The 17,681-nt window shown below is 40.2% G+C and overlaps 1 protein-coding gene across 1 annotated transcript in view; it reads right to left on the bottom strand.

Moving 5' to 3' along the window:
* Positions 1–250: 250 nt before the first annotated feature.
* WDR78 (WD repeat domain 78) overlaps positions 251–17,681 on the bottom strand; it is a 58,523-nt gene continuing 41,092 nt past the window's right edge. The window contains exons 9-17 of the mRNA XM_012801639.2: positions 16,445–16,650; positions 13,623–13,709; positions 12,268–12,419; positions 9,682–9,839; positions 9,271–9,395; positions 7,690–7,788; positions 6,084–6,310; positions 3,915–4,071; positions 251–292 (exon numbers count right to left, since the gene is read on the bottom strand). Of these exons, the coding sequence (XP_012657093.1) occupies positions 251–292; positions 3,915–4,071; positions 6,084–6,310; positions 7,690–7,788; positions 9,271–9,395; positions 9,682–9,839; positions 12,268–12,419; positions 13,623–13,709; positions 16,445–16,650 (1,253 nt within the window). The remainder of the gene's footprint in view (positions 293–3,914; positions 4,072–6,083; positions 6,311–7,689; positions 7,789–9,270; positions 9,396–9,681; positions 9,840–12,267; positions 12,420–13,622; positions 13,710–16,444; positions 16,651–17,681) is intronic.

Below are 17,681 nucleotides of genomic sequence, written 5' to 3'. Positions count from 1 at the left end.
CTACATATATGTGCTTACATGGACTTGGTATACGACCAAACAGTGGGAATATCCTCAGAAAAATTTTTAAAATTCTAACAAAACTCACTCTTAATTAGAATAACTTTTAGCTTAGATTGCAAACTAATCAAGTATCTCTAAAAAGAAGTTCATCAAGTTTATGCCAAACTAAGTGGAAGCTACACAATGTAGACTATTGAATATTAAACACAACCACAAAAAAGGCGCTAGGAATGAGGAATCATCCTGGCTAGTTTGACTTGGATCCAAGCACTGCATTAATCACATCTCCCTAGAAAGGAAAGAAGTCACAAAATTATAATGCAATAAAATAAAAATTAAAAGGCAGAGTAGTCTTTAAAACACCGTGTAAAAGTTCTAAGTCAGTGATCCACTTATAAAGGGCACCGAGCAAGACCGATAAAAAGGAAACAAACAAAGGCAAGTTCAAACAGTGACAGTCGCTCGGGGTAAACCTGCTCTGCCCAGGAAGGCTCTTTTAATGAAGTTCGATAAATAATTTTATAAGGACCCAGGAAGAGGACAATTTTGGCAGCTCCGCTTTAGCCGTAATGCTTAGACCTGAGCTTTCTCATTTGTAGATACCTGTTAAACTTAATGATACCTTTTATTTTTTTTATTTTGAGACAGTCTGTCTGTCGCCCTGGGTAGAATGCCATGGCGTCATAGCTCACAGCAACCTCAACCTCCCAGGCTCCAGCGATCCTCTTGACTCAGCTTCCTGAGTACTGGGTAGCCAGGACTACAGACGCCCGCCACAAAGACTGGCTAATTTTTCCATTTTTAGGAAAAGCAGGGGTCTCTTGTTCAGGCTGGTCTTAAACTACCTGAGCTCCAGCAGTCCTTCCAAAGTGCTAGGATGACCCGTAGGGGCCACTGCCCGGGGCCACCTGTGCTTCTACTGCAAAGCGTCTGGATGTCGGCACATTCTGTCTGTCATCTCGAATCTTGAAATACACTTCTGTCAGAAGTTTTAGCTACATAAATTGTAGCATATTGTACTTACCTTCCTGAAATTTGCTTTTTCTCATTTAACATTGTGTTTTTAGACTTACTCAATGGAGTCACACATGTGAAAAGGCCGGACTTTATTTATCCAGTCGTCCCCTGATGACCATTAGTTTGTTTCCGACTTATCAACACATAAACAAGACCACTATGACACTGCCTTCTCATTAGCATGTTTGTCTACACAGTTACCAACAAGTTAAACAAAGCCCTAAAAAGACAGGCTCAGATCTATCATTTAAACATCTATCAGGGTGGTGGTCCTGTGGGATAGGGAAGCTATAACAATTTAGAACTTAAGGACCCAGTAAATAAACGGAGTAAATCAAGGCGGGCAGTGACAGGCAGGGCTGCCGACGTCCCTGACAAGTGGGGGGCTGGGGTCCTATGAAACTAGACTTTGGGGACGTGGGCCATGAGACAGTCCTATCTGGAGCACACCAGCAAGTCTTCTGTAAAAGAGGGCTCAGCTGGGTGGTGAAGGTAGATAAGAAAGTCCTCTTAAAATGGCCAAGGCTTCAGAGCTCATTCCTTAGCTAAAATCTAAGGAATCATTATGCATCTCAATCAGTTGAGAAAATAATCTCCAAAAGTACTTATGATGTTGTTCCTTTTTGTGCTTAGAAGAATAAGCATTATGAAGGGCAACCGTGCATCGAATCAAACAGGCAAGTTTAATATTCTCTGCATTAAAGAATTTGTACATTTTAAATATTCATTACATAGAAGAGAATTTACCATATTAGATTGTCAGATAAACATCTGATTCTTCCATTAATGTGTAATTTATGTAGAGTTGTGATCATAGATTGAACTCTTACTGATTTATAAATAGCACTGGAACATTTAAGAAAATTTGATTCATCACATTTAAAATTATTAATTTATGAAATTAATATGAATTCCTTAAGTATCTGAGATCTAAGGTACTTAAAAATCTAATATACTAAACTTAATAAATGAGACTTAAAATATTTTTTAAATTTTAACTTGCAAATACTTAATAGTATACATTAAAATCTGCTAGACTATGAACAGAAAAGTAACATATAATCTAAATGTGAAAACTTAGGGTGAGCTATCTTTTTCATGTTATACCATTTGAATATAAATGTTTTAAGTCAAAGTAGACAGAGTAATCTTTCCTATGTATAAAGACTACCTTACAGAACATTAGAAATAAGAAATACAGAAAAACATGTTGACATCTTACTCATGTCTTCTGGGGCACACGTGTAACGTGTGATTTTCTATACTTACATGGCATTTGAACTTCTGTTTTATTGAAATGCTCTCCAAAGAGGCTACTATAATTTATATTCTTATGAGAATAGGGAACTTTTAGGGAGTTCCTAATTCCCTACAACTCTGCTAGTATTTGATATTTTAATTTTTGCAAATCCAATTAGTGTGAACTAGTGTCTTCCATAATTTTATTATAATAGCATATTTCCTCATTACTAGTGATGAGTGTTGCTTCAGAAGTTTATCTGATATTCCAGTTTCCTCTTCTGTGAATTCCTATTTGATATATTTTCCCATTTAAAAAATTGAGTTGTTTGACTTTTTCTGATTGTTTTATTAAAGTTTTTTTATATATACTAGATATTAAATGTCTGTTTTATATATTGGAAATCTCTTCTTCCAATCTGTTACTTTTAACTTGAGGTACAAAATCCTGAATAGAAAACTTTAGTGGTTTTAGAGGAAGAGCCTGAGAGCGTCACTAAGTGCAGGAAGATGGTGATTGTGCTGGACCTACTGACTCATTTAACTTTTCTAACAACCTTTTCTTAATGTTTTTAATAAAATATTTTTAATGAGATATATGAGAATGCTATCAAATTCCATTTAACAGTACTTTTACTTTTTTAGTTACTAGCAGAGTTGGATTTTAAAATATATTTACTAGTCGCTTTTTGTTAATGATCTGCTCCTCACCCTTGCCAATTCTTCTCCTGAAATCTGGTGTTTTTTCTTAGTGATTTGTGCATATTTTTAATGTTTTTAACATGTTGATAATATTTGTGGTCATATTCACAACATTATTGCTTGCAATGGCAATTTAAATATAAGAAACAAAGAAAAACTTGAAAAGCTATTTTTATAATAATAGGCATCTAATTATAATGAGTTGCTTGTCAAAGTTTGGCAACAAAACTTTTATGTTTGCACATCAGAGTAAGAGAACAGAATGATGCCATCAAAAATGCTTGTCTTGGCTCGGCGCCTGTGGCTCAAGCGGCTAAGGCGCCAGCCACATACACCTAAGGTGGCGGGTTCGAATCCCCAGCCCAGGCCCGCCAAACAACAATGATGGCTGCAACCAAAAAATGGCCAGGCGTTGTGGCGGGTGCCTGAAGTCCCAGCTACTTGGGAGGCTGAGGCAGGAGACTCGCTTGAGCCCAGGAGTTGGAGGTTGCTGTGAGCGTGATGCCATGGCACTCTACCCAGAGGGATAGCTTGAGGCTCCGTCTTAAAAAAAAAAAAATGCTTGTCTTCAGGAACACTGGACAGTACTGAAAAATATGATTATTTCATGTAAAAATCTTTGTATATACATGGCAGTACAAAGAAAATGTCTTCAATTTATACAGATATCACGAAGTCCCAACTACAACTAGGTACAATTAAGTTATTCCATATAGTGTTTCTAATTATTATGCTCAGGAACAGTTATTCTCACTAGTCACAGATAAGGAAAGTGTGGCTGGAAGAGACTCAGCCCAGCAGGTGCCCTGCCTTGTAGGTGGCCACTCTGGGGCACTTGTGATCAAAAGGACGCACTGCTGAAGATGCATAAGAAGTTGAATCCTTCACAGGCTACAAAAGTACAACTGCACGGACTTACAGAATGACAAAGTGTTTTTACTTTTGTGTCTTACCCGGCCAGAATCCAGAGCAACAGGCATATTTCTCAGTTCATACACAGCAACTTGGCCGTCACTGTCCCCCACCAGGAGGCAATCTGTTTCCTTGGCAAAGAGGACGGTTGTGAACTTGATTCCAGGATTAGCAACGTTCACAATCAGAGGATCCAAACTGTAATGAAATATTTTATTTGTGAATTCAGTTCTTTCTTTCTTTATTTTTCTGAGACTGAGTCTCACTATACCGCCCTCAGTAGAGTGCTGTGGCGTCACAGCTCAGGGCAACCTCAAACTCTTGGGCTTAACAGATTCCTTTGCCTCAGCCTCCCAAGTAGCTGGGACTACAGGCACCCGCCACAAAGCCCGGCTATTTTTTTGTTGCAGTTGCCATTGTTGTTTAGCTGCCTGGGCTGGGTTCGAACCCAACAGCCTTGGTGTAGGTGGCCAGTGCCATAACCATTGTACGGGCGCAGAGTCAGAACTCAGTTATATTAATAAGGGCATTTTAATATACAGACAAAGGCAAGTTTGAGGTTTCTTTTTTACTTCATATAACAAAACCCCAAATCCACTTTAAGTGTTTCCAAACTCAAAATAACTACTTCTCATTCCTTACTTACCTCCATTTTTTCAATGCAGTAAATTCAACCAGGTAAATTCAAGCGACTCACAGCTAAGATGTAAGTAAGCTTATGAGCTTGGTGACGGCTGGTTTTCTGTCAGCTCGTAGCCTACGGTGCCTCTGTGGTTCAGCCACATGCTAGTCTACACATTGCTGTGAGGGTATTTTTTTAGATGGGCTTAACATTTAAATCAGTAAAATTTGAATACAGACGACTACCCTTCTCAGTATGGCTAGGCTGCACCCAATTAGGTGACGGCCTTAAGAGAAAAGACTGAGGTTGCCCAAAGTGGAATGGTGTTCTGCCTGCGTGAGGCCTTTGGTCTCAAGACTGCAGCAGGATCTGGTGGAGGTTCAAGATGCCCGAAGACTTCAGACTTTCAGGACCTCCAATCATGTGAGCCAATTTCTTAAAATAAAACTCCCTACATATAGACACTGACAATAAATACAGATTCTAGATAGATAAACAGAATCATACTATTGTTTGTGTTTCTCTGGAAAACCCTGACAAACACAACTTCTTAAATAATCACTGCCTTTTAACAGCAGAATGTTTTGATTCAAATGATGCTGTAGAACACAAATGTGCATTCTGAACAAGGACTTTCTAAATCTTGCTCATCTAAAGCAATCCAGCTAACGCCCTCAAAAAAGAACAGAAGTAGCAACTTTGTACACTGTTCTTTTAAAGAAGCATTGTTCTGGGAACTACAGTTTTTTCAGAAAAATTAAAATCAGAGTTGGGATTAAGTAGCCATTTTATGCGTCAGTCATCTTATACTAAAAACTACATTGTTTTGTGACGTAATCCTTGATTTTTTAGTTAATATTATATTATAGAACAAGCCATGACAAAAATTTAAAGTTACTGAATGATTAACTTCTAGGAAAAAATTTTACCATGAAGAATAAACCCATTGAATTTTATGCCATTTATTTTAAACCAGAATATATTTTCCAGCTCCTTCTGCTAATAACTAGTATAAAGACCTATGGTATTTTCCAGCTGAGTAAGGTCATTTAATATTTTATGTTGGCATTGTGAAAATGTCCCATTAAGAAGCATGCTTGCCTTGAGATGATCCTCCCTAACCTTGGTGTGACATCTTAAATCTCTCATTTTAATTACGTTCATATCCCTTTGAATATGTTTTCAAATGAGGTGAGAGAATAATATTGCAAAAATAATTATTTTGTCCCCTTTCTTTATCTATTGTAGAGAATCCTTAGTTAAGAATATAATCATGCCTTCTTTTATTCCTCCATAAACCAGGCAGTTAGAATTCAAGAATTCCAGAATTTATAAGATAGCTCCCTGTAAAAGTTTGAGAAGATGTAAATTATTTTCACTCAGACATTTTAAAATTACATATGGTGTAAGTAATTAACATTAATACAGCATCCCCGCATGTATATTTTTCATGGACTCTCCTAATATAAACTATTGCATCTTTTTAAGTAACTATAACACTCTCTAACTGATGCCAAAAGTGATCAGGTGCCATTTCGTTTGAATTGCTTCTACTAGAAATGTCCCCAGGAAAAATATTAACACTTACGTGCTGATGTGAAGGTCCCAAATCTCCACTCTACTTTCATTTGCTGCTGCAAATATATAGGAGGACTTTGGAGACCAGGCAACATCGTAAACTACGTGAGTAGTTGGGTAAAAAGTCAAAAATGGCCTGGTGTTCTCCTGCTGCCATATTATGACACCCCAGTCTGCAGAGCAGCTTAGAAACACATCAGGACAAAACGGGTTCCAAGTTACTTTATATACTGGACCCTAGAAGTGAAAAAAAAAACAAAAAACACTTAGGTAGATAATATTTAACATCTTATATTTTAAATTCAACCAGCAAATTAAACATACTAAGATTTCTAAAGGATTACTCTGCCTTTTATTTTATTATTTTATTTCATTGCATTGCATTTTAACTTTGAGATAGGGTCTTGCTCTGTTGCCCAGGGTAGAGTGCAGTGGTACCATCATAATTCATGGCAACCTCAGCCTCCTGGGCACAAATGATCCTCCTGGCTCAGCATTCTGAGTAGCTGGAACTACAGGCAACGGTCCTGATGCCTGCCTAAATTTTTTATTTGTTGTACAGATGGGGTCTCCCTATGTTGCCCAGCCTGCTTGTGAACTCCTGTCTTCAAGCCATCTTCCCATCTTGGTCTCCCAAAGTCTAAGATTACAGGCATGAGCCCCCACACCCGCACCATCCATGTGTGGGTGGTGTTATAGCTGAGAGTAAGATGATAAATTCAATCTTTTGTACATTACTCCATATTGAGACATAAAAAATGGGTGCTACAATATTCAGTAAGTATTAGTATGTTATTATACATCCTTATTTTTAAATAATAGAAAACATTAAGAAGAAAGGGAATGCCGGGCGCGGTGGCTCACGCCTGTAATCCCAGCACTGTGGGAGGCTGAGGAGGGAGAATCGCTGGAGCTCAGGAGTTCGAGACTCGCCTGAGCGAAAGTGAGACCCCGACTCATGAAAAAAATGGAAAAACCCAGCCGGGCGCCGCGGCGAGCGCCTGTAATCCCAGCGGCTTCTGGAGGCTGAGACAGCGGGATGCCCACAAGCCAGGACGGAGGTTGCAGTGAACTACCAAGCCGCTGCACTCTGCTCAGGGGCACAGGGTGGGACTCTGTCTCGACAAAAAAAAAAAAAAGAAAAGAAGAAGAAAGGGAATGAGAGAGAAAAATAAATAAAATTAATGGCACAATCATAAAAAGATACAGTGCACGCGCCTATAGGCCCACTAGGTGGGACGCTGAGGGAGAGGACCCCTCGAGCCCAGATCAAGGGCATGTGGGCAATGTAGCAAGACTCGTGGCTCTTAAAAAAAGAAAAAACAGGCATGAACAAGAGACAATTTTACTTTGAGATAAGCAAAGTCTTTTAGAAATAAATAAAAATTATGACTTCCAGAACTTGCAAAAAGAAATCCAGGATATTTAAAAGATAAAATGCCCACACCTTACTGGTGGCTTCCATGGAAGAAAACACCTACTTCAAGCTGGCATTGTTGTCATAACTCTGAAGTTTTAAATTTATTTGTAGGTTGAATATAATATTAATGATATGATTTTTTCAGAAATACTACAAGATAAATTAAACTTTCCATACCTATTATAATTAAACTAACCTTATGCCCTCTATAGGTATCTAGGTATTGTTCATTATATGAACAAGAACATTTGTGAATATGACCTTCTTCAGTGCCAGCCAAATAGATATTTGTGTCCTGCAACAGGAGAGAGCAAAGTGCGTATTAGCAGGTGTGCTGAATAAAAGGTTAGACAAATCAGGACCTCTCACATCATGGCAAGAGCCCAAACCAGAGACACCACCTGGGATTCGGGTGGCTTCGCCTTTTTATTCTACCTGAAGATCACTATGCAAAGGAAAATACCGTCTTGTCCTTTGCTAGAATAGAGGGTAGTATTTAATACCTAGTCGAGAAATTACATAGAAAATTTTGATTTAAACCGATGAAGGAACGTTCCAACATTCGAGCTGCTTGACAGTGGCCCCAGCAGTGCAGGAGACGGTGAGGTAATAGCAAGCTCCCTCACGTCCAAGGATGTTTCTAGAACACCAGGCTGTTTCCCCATCTCAGCATGATCGGCATTCTGGATATAATTCTTTGTTGGGGGCTGTGGGGGAGCAAGGTGGCAGTGGCTGTTCGTCCACTGTGAGACACAGTGAGCAAACCTATCCCCTGCCCCTGACCACACTGAGAACTACTTTTCTAGAGTCAAAGTGAAGGTGGATTATAGGAATTTGACAGCAAAAGCAGTTAGCAGATGGCTGAAGTAATTAAATAATAAGGGCTTGGATTATATTAGCCGCAGAAGGCTTGGACTAGAAGCAAAGGTCTGACAAGACTTAAGCATCATTTGGATAACAGAGCAGAAGGGAGAAGGGGCTGGAGAGTTCTGGTTTGGGTCCTGGGGTGAATGACGGTGTCATGAGCGACACGATCATGTTGCGTGTAACAAAAAACATGAGATGCGTCTTCTTAAAAGTCTGTCATAATGGCCGAATTTTCTGATTCCAAAGTACCTCTAGGCTAAAAGAATTAGAAAAAGTAGAACTTCAGTGGCTGTGCTCTGATCTAATTCTGATCTTGACAACTCCGAGGACCTGGTAGAATGTGGACGGCTGGCTGTCCTGGTTCAGGTTTCTGCCAGTGTAACGGAGCCACAGAACAGCCAAGGGGCCAAGGAGAGGGAAGTTTAATTTTTCAAGTTTACCATGAAGTTGTAAAGAGAATTCCTCCTTGGGAATATGTGCCTTTCATCTATCTGGAAAAGCGGATGAAAGTCAGGAAAGCCAATGGGACCCCTCTCCCCGTAGGAACCCCTACTGTCCCTTAGGTGGGCAACTACAGCTGTTTATGTTTTTGCTTATAAAGCATACTTTTTTAAAATAAAAACTAGCTTTATTGGGATACAATTCACCCATGTTAAGTACACAATCCAATGTTTTAGTTTTGTCAGAGTTCTGCAATCATCACCCAAAAAAGAACCTGCTTAGTCCCAAGCAGACACCCCATTGCTCCTCCCACTCCCACCTCCGGCACCCCCGGCCCCAGACAACGTATCAGGCACAGAGGTCATTAACATTGCTGACATTTGGTCTTGTTTTATATCTCAATACACATCAGGTTTTGAAAACTGTCATGTGCAGTAGCAAGTAATGGATTGAACTGTTAATCATGTACCTTGGGGTGGAAAGCAAAGCACATCCCCGGAGCCTGCCGGGATATCAGGGCCGCCTCGCCCTTCTTCTCCTTGTCTGAGCCTTTTCTGTTGCTGCCAGCAGCGGTTCGCTTTAAATGCATCAAATCTTAAAGAAACAAAATATATGACTTTTTATTTACCACATGAAAAAATACTGCAGATACCACGTGTGTCTCCTGCAGACTGTATTCTCATTCCTGCCGTCTTTTATGAGGTAAGGTTAGCAAGTACTACAACTAGATGCCTAGAACAACAGTGACCGAGGCTAGTGTGCTTCTTCCTTACTGGCCAACTCAAAATTTGTCAGCTTCCACACGCAGCCCACCGGGAATGTCTAAATCAACGCAGGGCAGGGCAAGAACAAGATAATTTGATTTTTTTGTTTTTGTTACCGTGACAGTCCAGTCCTTTGCGTATCACCCATTTGCAGATTCTCCCGTCCGCGGAGATAGAAACTAATATTTCTCTCTTGTCATCACCCGTGGTGCCTCGATCTTGTTCTATCCACTGTAGTTGCCATATGGGTCCCAGATGCTTCTGAGGTGATTCACTGAGTCAGGGAGCAATAATCAATATGGAATCATCAGAATGAGTGTTTAAAGGCCTTAGCGTGTAAGTGGTAAGGACGGATCCCTAGAGGGTCAAAATCTACTTAAATAATGATGCTTTTGTTGATCAAAACTGGACTCCTACTTTAAATATTTTGAAAAATAGGAAAGACAATCAATCTGCCACCTAATATTCACGGCTGTTGTTCTTGCTTCTTACAAAAGGGAAGTTTGACCGCCCTTAATTATATTAGCTATCATAACTGGAACACAAAAGCAGATATTTTATTTATTTCAGAATCTACTTTCTTATTCCGTCCACTCTCTCTTAGTTTAGTTGTGTCAATTCAGAGTTCTGCAACCATCACCCAACAAACAAACTCCATAATTTTACTTTATTTTAGATACATGGAATATAAATGTTTTCATTTTTAGAAAGACTTTTTCATGGCTTAAGTCAATCAGTCATTTTAAATCTTATTTAGGTAAACATCTTTTATTTCCAAACTTCTTCCTGGATTGATTCTGTGGATAGAGATTTAAATTTTTTCTGAAAAATGAAAATCACTTATCAGATTATTAATTCTTTCCTCTCAGATTAGTGCAGTTTCCGTTTTGAACTCCTTGACTTTTTATACAAACCTCTAGTGCAATAGTTCTGAACATTTTGAAAATCATGGATGCCTTTGATTATTTGGTAAAAATTCTGACCCTCTTTCCAGAAACAAGCATGAAAGCCCATGCTTACAAAACTGCAGATGATTCCAGGTTAAGGCTAAGAACCTGCATTAATGACTATTTCATGTTCCAGCTTAGTTTATTCAAACACGGATACAAACATATCAACCACTTCATTTTAGACCCACTGGTTATCTTGCTCATTAAAAAACCCTAATCTATTTGAATACCTTTCGCCTTTAATCTTTTGATTTTTTTAATATATAACCCATTCATTCATTCATTCATTATTCTTCAAACATTTATTGTGCTCAGGCTACATGGCAAAACTGTGTGACCCACGGAGGAACAAAGGTAAGAGTTGACCCTTGCTCTTAAGAAGCTTACACTCTGCTCAGGAAGATCAATGAGGTCTGACAGTTGAGTTCACAAACTCAGCCTAGATAAAGTGCTATGTCCTTTGTTGTTGACTATCACTGTGGTCAACAAAGCTCTCCCCTTGGGAAGCCATGCACCCACGCTAGCACCTAGCCCACTCTTCAAAGAAATTTTAGAACTCTTTTTCTAGAATCAAAACTGTCATCATATTACTACCCTTGATGTCCTGAATGTCATCAAAATGTCTTCCTTTCTACTATTTCCTTTATTTTCAGGGCCAGATCAGGAGAGTACGGAGGGTGCTTCAATACAGTTATCTGTTTACTGGCTAAAAAAATCCCTCACAGATGGTGCTGTGTGAGCAGGAGCACTGTCGTGGTGCAAGAGCCATGAGTTGTTGGCCAAGATTTTCAGTTAAGATTTTCCTGTTTCTCTTGAGCACAATCTGCTGTGCTTCTCACAGTCAGCCAATGATTTTGATGCACAATTTGATGAATTTTTGCCATGTTTTTGTTAGTTCTGCTCATTACTTGCTGCCCTGATCTTTCTACATCAGTGACATTCTCTCCCCTCAGAAAAATGTTAAATTTTTGTACCCTGCTGTCTTCTTCATGCCATCATTTCCATAAACTTAGACCAACATGTCCCTGATTTTGCTTCCTCTCTTCCAAGTGTAATGAGAAATTTATGAATGTTTGCTTATTGCTCTAGTTCAGGATCTGACATTCTGGAGATGGCTCACAAAAACACACAACAATAATGAACGCCCCTCAGCAAGATGCTGCCACACATCAGTATGAATGAAACTGTGAGACACTGACATACACTCAGGTTGTGAGACCTTACTGAGCTGTGTGCAGTGTCCCCAACGTCAGTGCACTGGGGCAAGTCTGTGAACTCAACTGTCAGACCTCAGAGACATAGTTGATGTGCGGGGTGACAGTGCCATGGTGCAGGCACACGAAGGCTCAATAGGGAAGATTCCCTACAGAAGATGACAGCAACGTGATAACTCAAGACAAGCATAAATTGGTTTTTGTAGGTCTTTTTTTTTTGCTGGGGCTGGGTTTGAACCTGCCACCTCTAGTATATGGGGCTGGCACCTACTCCTTTGAGCCACAGGTGCTGCCCAGCATAAACTGTTTCTTTAAAAGAAATGCCAAAAGAAGTTTGTTGGTGAAGTGGGCAAAGATCAAGCAGACATTATGACAGAGCCTTCCAGCTCAAAAGAATGTAAAGAATTACTAAGTGTTTCAAAAATAAAGCCACTGCTCTCAGTAACAACATAACCAGTTACTCAAAACTAAATAATATTAGAGTAAATCTTCCTGGAGAAGCAAATCTCATGGACTTACCTAAGGCCTGGGTCCTTACCTAGTATCCAAGACTGGGATGTTAACGGTGCTCTGTACGTTGTAAACGGAAACTGTGCCGTTGTAGTAGCCAACCGCTAAAAGGTTAGGTGTTCCGATGGAAAAATCCAAAGCAGTAACTCCAAAGGGACTCGGGTAAATACGTTCTGGCCACTAAATAAAAAAAAATAACTATGTTAAACTTCCATCTTGTTTTGCGGACTACCGTAGGGCAGGATATGATGGTGGCCGAGAGGCTTCTGGTGGCAGTGGGCGTGTGAGAGAGTCAGTCCACACTCAGTCCTTCCTTCCTCCCAGCGCTCAGTGTAGGGGAGAACAGAATTTCAGCTAGTCTTGTTCTCACCTCGCATTGTTGGCACTCAGGGTGTGTAAAAACTACAGCAAGGGCATCTACAGTAATCACAGTATTTTGATGGTCTTTCAGCAAGATCAGCATGATCATCACATGTCTATCTTCTTTTGACCAAAAACGGGTAACCAACAAATCACGGAGCACAGATTCCTGCCTCTGAGTGCTTGTTTCAGGGGCTCTGTTGGCTAATTTCCTCTTAACAATAAATAGACCACCAAAGCCCTCTAGGTCCTCTGCTCTACCACCCATCTAGAGTTTTCATGTTTTGTTTTTATTGTCTAATCTAAGTCCTCTCCTGCTTCCAACCACTCCCATGAAAGAGGACAAGTTCCCGAGGCGAGTTCTGTTGTCAATCCCTCCTCATTTACAACTGCCTCTTCCTTTCTTTTATGTCACCAAAATCACCTCCTGCCAGACTGGGGCTATTTATAAAGACTTTAATCATTTTTATACGCTCTTCTGGCCCTTTCCTTAAGTTTTCCACTTCACATTTCAGTTGTGAATTAGAACTAAATGGGTAAACTAAACTAAACTCACTAGTTTAAAGTAAAAGACTGACTAGGACATTTCAACATCAATTAGAAAATACTGTAATTCTTATTCATTCTCTGAATCTACAGTTTTCAGATTACTGAAAACTTTGCTCTGTATTTGTTGAGGAGAGCAGAGATCAGGTGATAAGGAGCTATTTGCATGTTAAGAAACAAGCATTTAAAAAAACATGTAATTTTCAAAGGATTTCCACTTGCAGATGCATTCTGTTTATAATTATCTGTGATAATCAGTAATGGCTCAAACACACCATCAAATCTAACAGCATGTAGTATATGCTCAACAAATATTTGCTGAATGGATTCATAAAGGAATTCTCTCTATCCTACGTTGATAAGAACAAATTGCAACTGTTATGAATTCGCTTAATTGTTACATACAGTTATGTATTTTATGAGAATTTTTGTCACCAGCTACTAAATAAACATGCTTCGTATTTCTGTTTGGTTTACCATGGGATTCTTTATCGACCAGCAGCAAGCCAGCCCTCTTTTTTGCTCTTTAAATCCAAAGTGCCCATAACCAACAGCCAGAAGATCCTGAAAACAAGAAAAACACATTTAAAATAAGAAGATGGTGTGAAAATATTGGCCAATGTATAAAGACATATATTAATGAACTGTGTTAAGAATAGCAGAAAGACATTTTGACTGACGGGGTAACTAGCTCTCAGCATACCATCTGTTATTGCTCTAAACCTCCATTTTCCTAAGCAAATAAAATTAGTCAATATCATGGTTCTTGTTTTCAGACTGAAGAATAAGAATCTAAAGAGAGCCTATGGGTAAGAAGTTATTTTACATATTGGGTAATTCCCCAAGATCATATGATTATATTATCTCATGGGCTTTGAAGATGACTTAATTATTTCAAATGTAAAATAAAAGACACTTAAGTTAAAGGTGTGTGCTATGGACTGAGTCATGTTGCTTCCCTCAATTCATATCCTGAAGTTGTAACTCCTAACATGATTCTATTTGGAGGCAGGGCTTTTAGAAGGTAACTGAGGTTAAATGAGGTCACAAGGGTGGGGCCCTACTCCAGTAGGGTTAGTGGCTTCATAAGAAGAGAAAGAGACCCCAGAGGTCTGTCTCTGCTGTGGAGGACACAGCAGCCTGCAGGCCCAGAGAGCTCCCACCAGGAACTGAGTTGGTCGCACCTCCATCTTGGCCTTCAGGGACTCCAGATCCATGGGGAGTAAATTGCTGTTATTGTTTAAGCCTTCTCACTCTGTGAGATCTACGGCAGCCCAAGCTGAAACTAATATAGGACGTTTCAAAAGATTCATGCACCATAGTGTAGAGGCACATGGCACAGCCCCTGGGTGAGGGGCACACTACACCTTGCACTTTACCTAACAAATGCACACAATGTAACCTCATCATTTGTACCCTCATACTAACCTGAAATAAAAAACAAACCGATGATTGACGAAACTCTGCCTCTTCTTTGTAATCAGAGTACTTTTATTTTTAAAATACTGTGTTTTCCTGTCAACACCGTATGTTCTGACCAACACTATCTCTCCGTAACTCCTGCTGTCTTAGAAACACCACCCTTCCCACCCTGGCACTGGCACTCCCTACTCATGTCTTCTGGGCCACAGAGGGATCATTTTCTCTAGAAACATTCAAGAGCTTCTCTTGCACGTTGCCACAGCATGACGTGTTTCCTCATCACAGTACACTGGACATTTGTATATGGGCAGGGGTCTTTGTGTGACTCAATTACTTCTGTGTCCCCAGTGCCTTAACGGTGTTCCAGGCACAGGGTGAACGGTCAGTAAGCACTTGCAGAACTAATTAGTAAATATTATGGACACTGTCTACAAGATGTCTGTGTTTAGCTTCATTCAAAATGACTTCCCTTAATGTCAATAGCAGCATATTAATTTTTAAAATGCCAGTATGTTCAGTTTCTAAAGATCGTTCATATGTCTTTATTACAGACTATTACCCCACTTACCAACAAGAGGTTCCCAATATGGTCCTACAAATACAAACCCATGGTAAAAGTACTTTATTTTGTTAAAAAAAATACACGATTATTAATAAAATAATGTGTTATTTAGGTTTCAAAAAATGATTATAGTCTTTTTAATAATTATAGACGTTTTTAATAATGATGAAAATTATCAAGTTGGCACATATGTGCTAAGCATGGCAATAAAATAGTAAGACTAATTCTTAAACATACATACACTATAACTTAAACAGATTAGGTCTCATCACTTTAAAAGTATACTACTAAAGATTTATTCCAATGATACTGCTATTACCTAAAAGGCTCTTGGAATCACTATTTGGGAAACTCCTTTAGAACCAGTTTATAAACACACACACAGGAAAAAGTCGGTCTCCTTACTCCATAATCATCTTTTTACAAGCAAACGCAGCGTCCTCCATCATGATGGTCCATCTTATCTGTGTCAACATGACTTTTGGCAGTGTAGCACTTAAGAGCAAGAACTCTGGAGCCTGATGTCTGGATCTAAATTCTGTATTGTCTTCTAGTTGTGACACTTTGGGAAAATTAATTGTTCTTTTTAGCCTTCAGTTTCCTCTCAATATAATGATGAGAATAACAGTCCCTAACAGAGAGTTGTTGTGTATCAGTAAAACACAACAGTGCCTGATAATACTCAGTGCTGGTATAAGCATTTGCTAATATTAGTGGTGTTAGTATTTTAAGGAATCTCACAATTATTTTTCACATTCTTCCAAATATGACCATGCAGAGGAGAATACAGATTCAGATACATGAGTTCTGATTCATGTTAAAATACCCACACACTATCTTTTTTGTTTCTTTTTGAGACAGAGTCTTACTATGTTGCACTCGGTAGAGTGCTGTGGCATCACAGCTCACAGCAACCTCAAACTCTTGGGCTGAAGGGATTCCCTTGCCTCGGCCTCCCAAGTAGCTGGGACTATAGGTGCCAGCCACAATGCCCGGACAGTTTTTGTTGCAGTTGTTTAGCTGGGCCAGGCTGCATTCGAACCTGCCACCCTTGGTGTGGGTGGCTGGCGCTCTAACCGCTGCACTGCGGGCCCTGAGCTGACCACACACTATCGTTTTATTCACTTCTTAGTGTCTGACATGAATTCAGAGAATGCATGTCCCAGGTAGATCTGCTCAAGTAAAAATGGCAATGTTTGGTACATTAAATATCAAATAAATCAGATTTCCTCCATATCTGAGGAAAAAAATATTTTTCACCACTTGAACTTGATAGCTGTCCTTAAACAGTAGAGGCGTGACCGTCAACACTTACTGGGTTTGCTTTATTCCAGGAGAGGCTGCTCACATTGAGGCCTTTGGTCACATCGCAGGAGAAGGACCAGAGCCGCTCCAGGTTGGCGGGGACCGTGGACCCCTCCCTGTGTGTCTCCTCCTCCTCTTCCTTCTTCACTTCTTCCTCTGCCTCTTCTTCATCTGTATTACTTTCTAAGAAGCTCTTATTTTCTTCAGGTTTACGTTCTAAAATTAAATTAAAAGATCATTCCGGCCAGGCATGGTAGCTCATCCCCGCAGTCCCAGCACTTGGGGAGGGTGAGGTGGGAGGACCACTTGACACAGGAGTTCGAGACCAGCCTGAGCCACATAGTAAGACCTTCTCTCTACAAAACAATTTAAAACTTAGCTGGATGTGGTGCTGTACACCTGTAGTCCCAGCTAGTTGGGAGTCTGAGGTGGGAGGATCCCTTGAGCCCAGGAGTTGGAGGCTGCAGCGAGGTACGGTCATGGCACTGCACTCCAGCCTGAGCGACAGAGAAAGACCCTGTCTCAAAGGGGGAAAAATGTAAAAGAAAACAAAGAAAAAGCAAAAAGAAAAAAAGATCCTGGTTCTCTATGCCACCAACAGCATCCCCACCTCCCACCAAGAGTGTCAGCATGATTATGGCCCCAGCAACAGGGCACCCGGCACAGCAGCCTGGACTGTGCAATCTTCTGTTCTGGGAACCACTCGAGTCCAGCAGCTTTCTAGTCACCAGTAAACGGGACAGTGTAGCACGCCCAGGCGATGAACGTGCTGTCTCCAAACTGTGAGAAGCCCCTAGGCATTCTGCTGCTTTAGTGGCCATGAGGGGCCAGTTGTGACGACTCACCCCTCAACTGAGAAGGTGCGTCTCGACGTGTCCCACTCCACACGCAGGACCCGAGGAACTTCACTGTGGTAGAAGTTCCCCCTGAAATTTTGTCAGATTTTCTTCCCACCCTCTGACAAGAGAATGTCTTATCACTAAGTTTATTTCTTGCTGACTGCGTCCAGTAAGCATAATGTCATCAATCTGATGGATCAGTACAGTGTCTTGTGGGAGGGAAAGTTTCCTATAGACTAAATTTTGACAGAGGGCTGAAGAATTGATACATCCCTGGGGTAGGACAGAGAAGGTGTATCGATGGCCTGGAGCTGAAACTGAATGGCTTCTCATTTTTTTTTTTAAAGATATTGAATTAAAAAGGCCTTTGCCTTATCAATAGCTGCCACCAGGTACAAGGGAGGTGTC

Source organism: Otolemur garnettii, unplaced genomic scaffold (assembly GCF_000181295.1).
Source record: "Otolemur garnettii isolate 467f Iridium unplaced genomic scaffold, OtoGar3 scaffold00010, whole genome shotgun sequence".
NCBI classification, from domain to species: domain Eukaryota; kingdom Metazoa; phylum Chordata; class Mammalia; order Primates; family Galagidae; genus Otolemur; species Otolemur garnettii.
The sequence above is the reverse complement of the archived record's forward strand: the minus strand, read 5'-3'. Positions and strand labels throughout refer to the sequence as shown.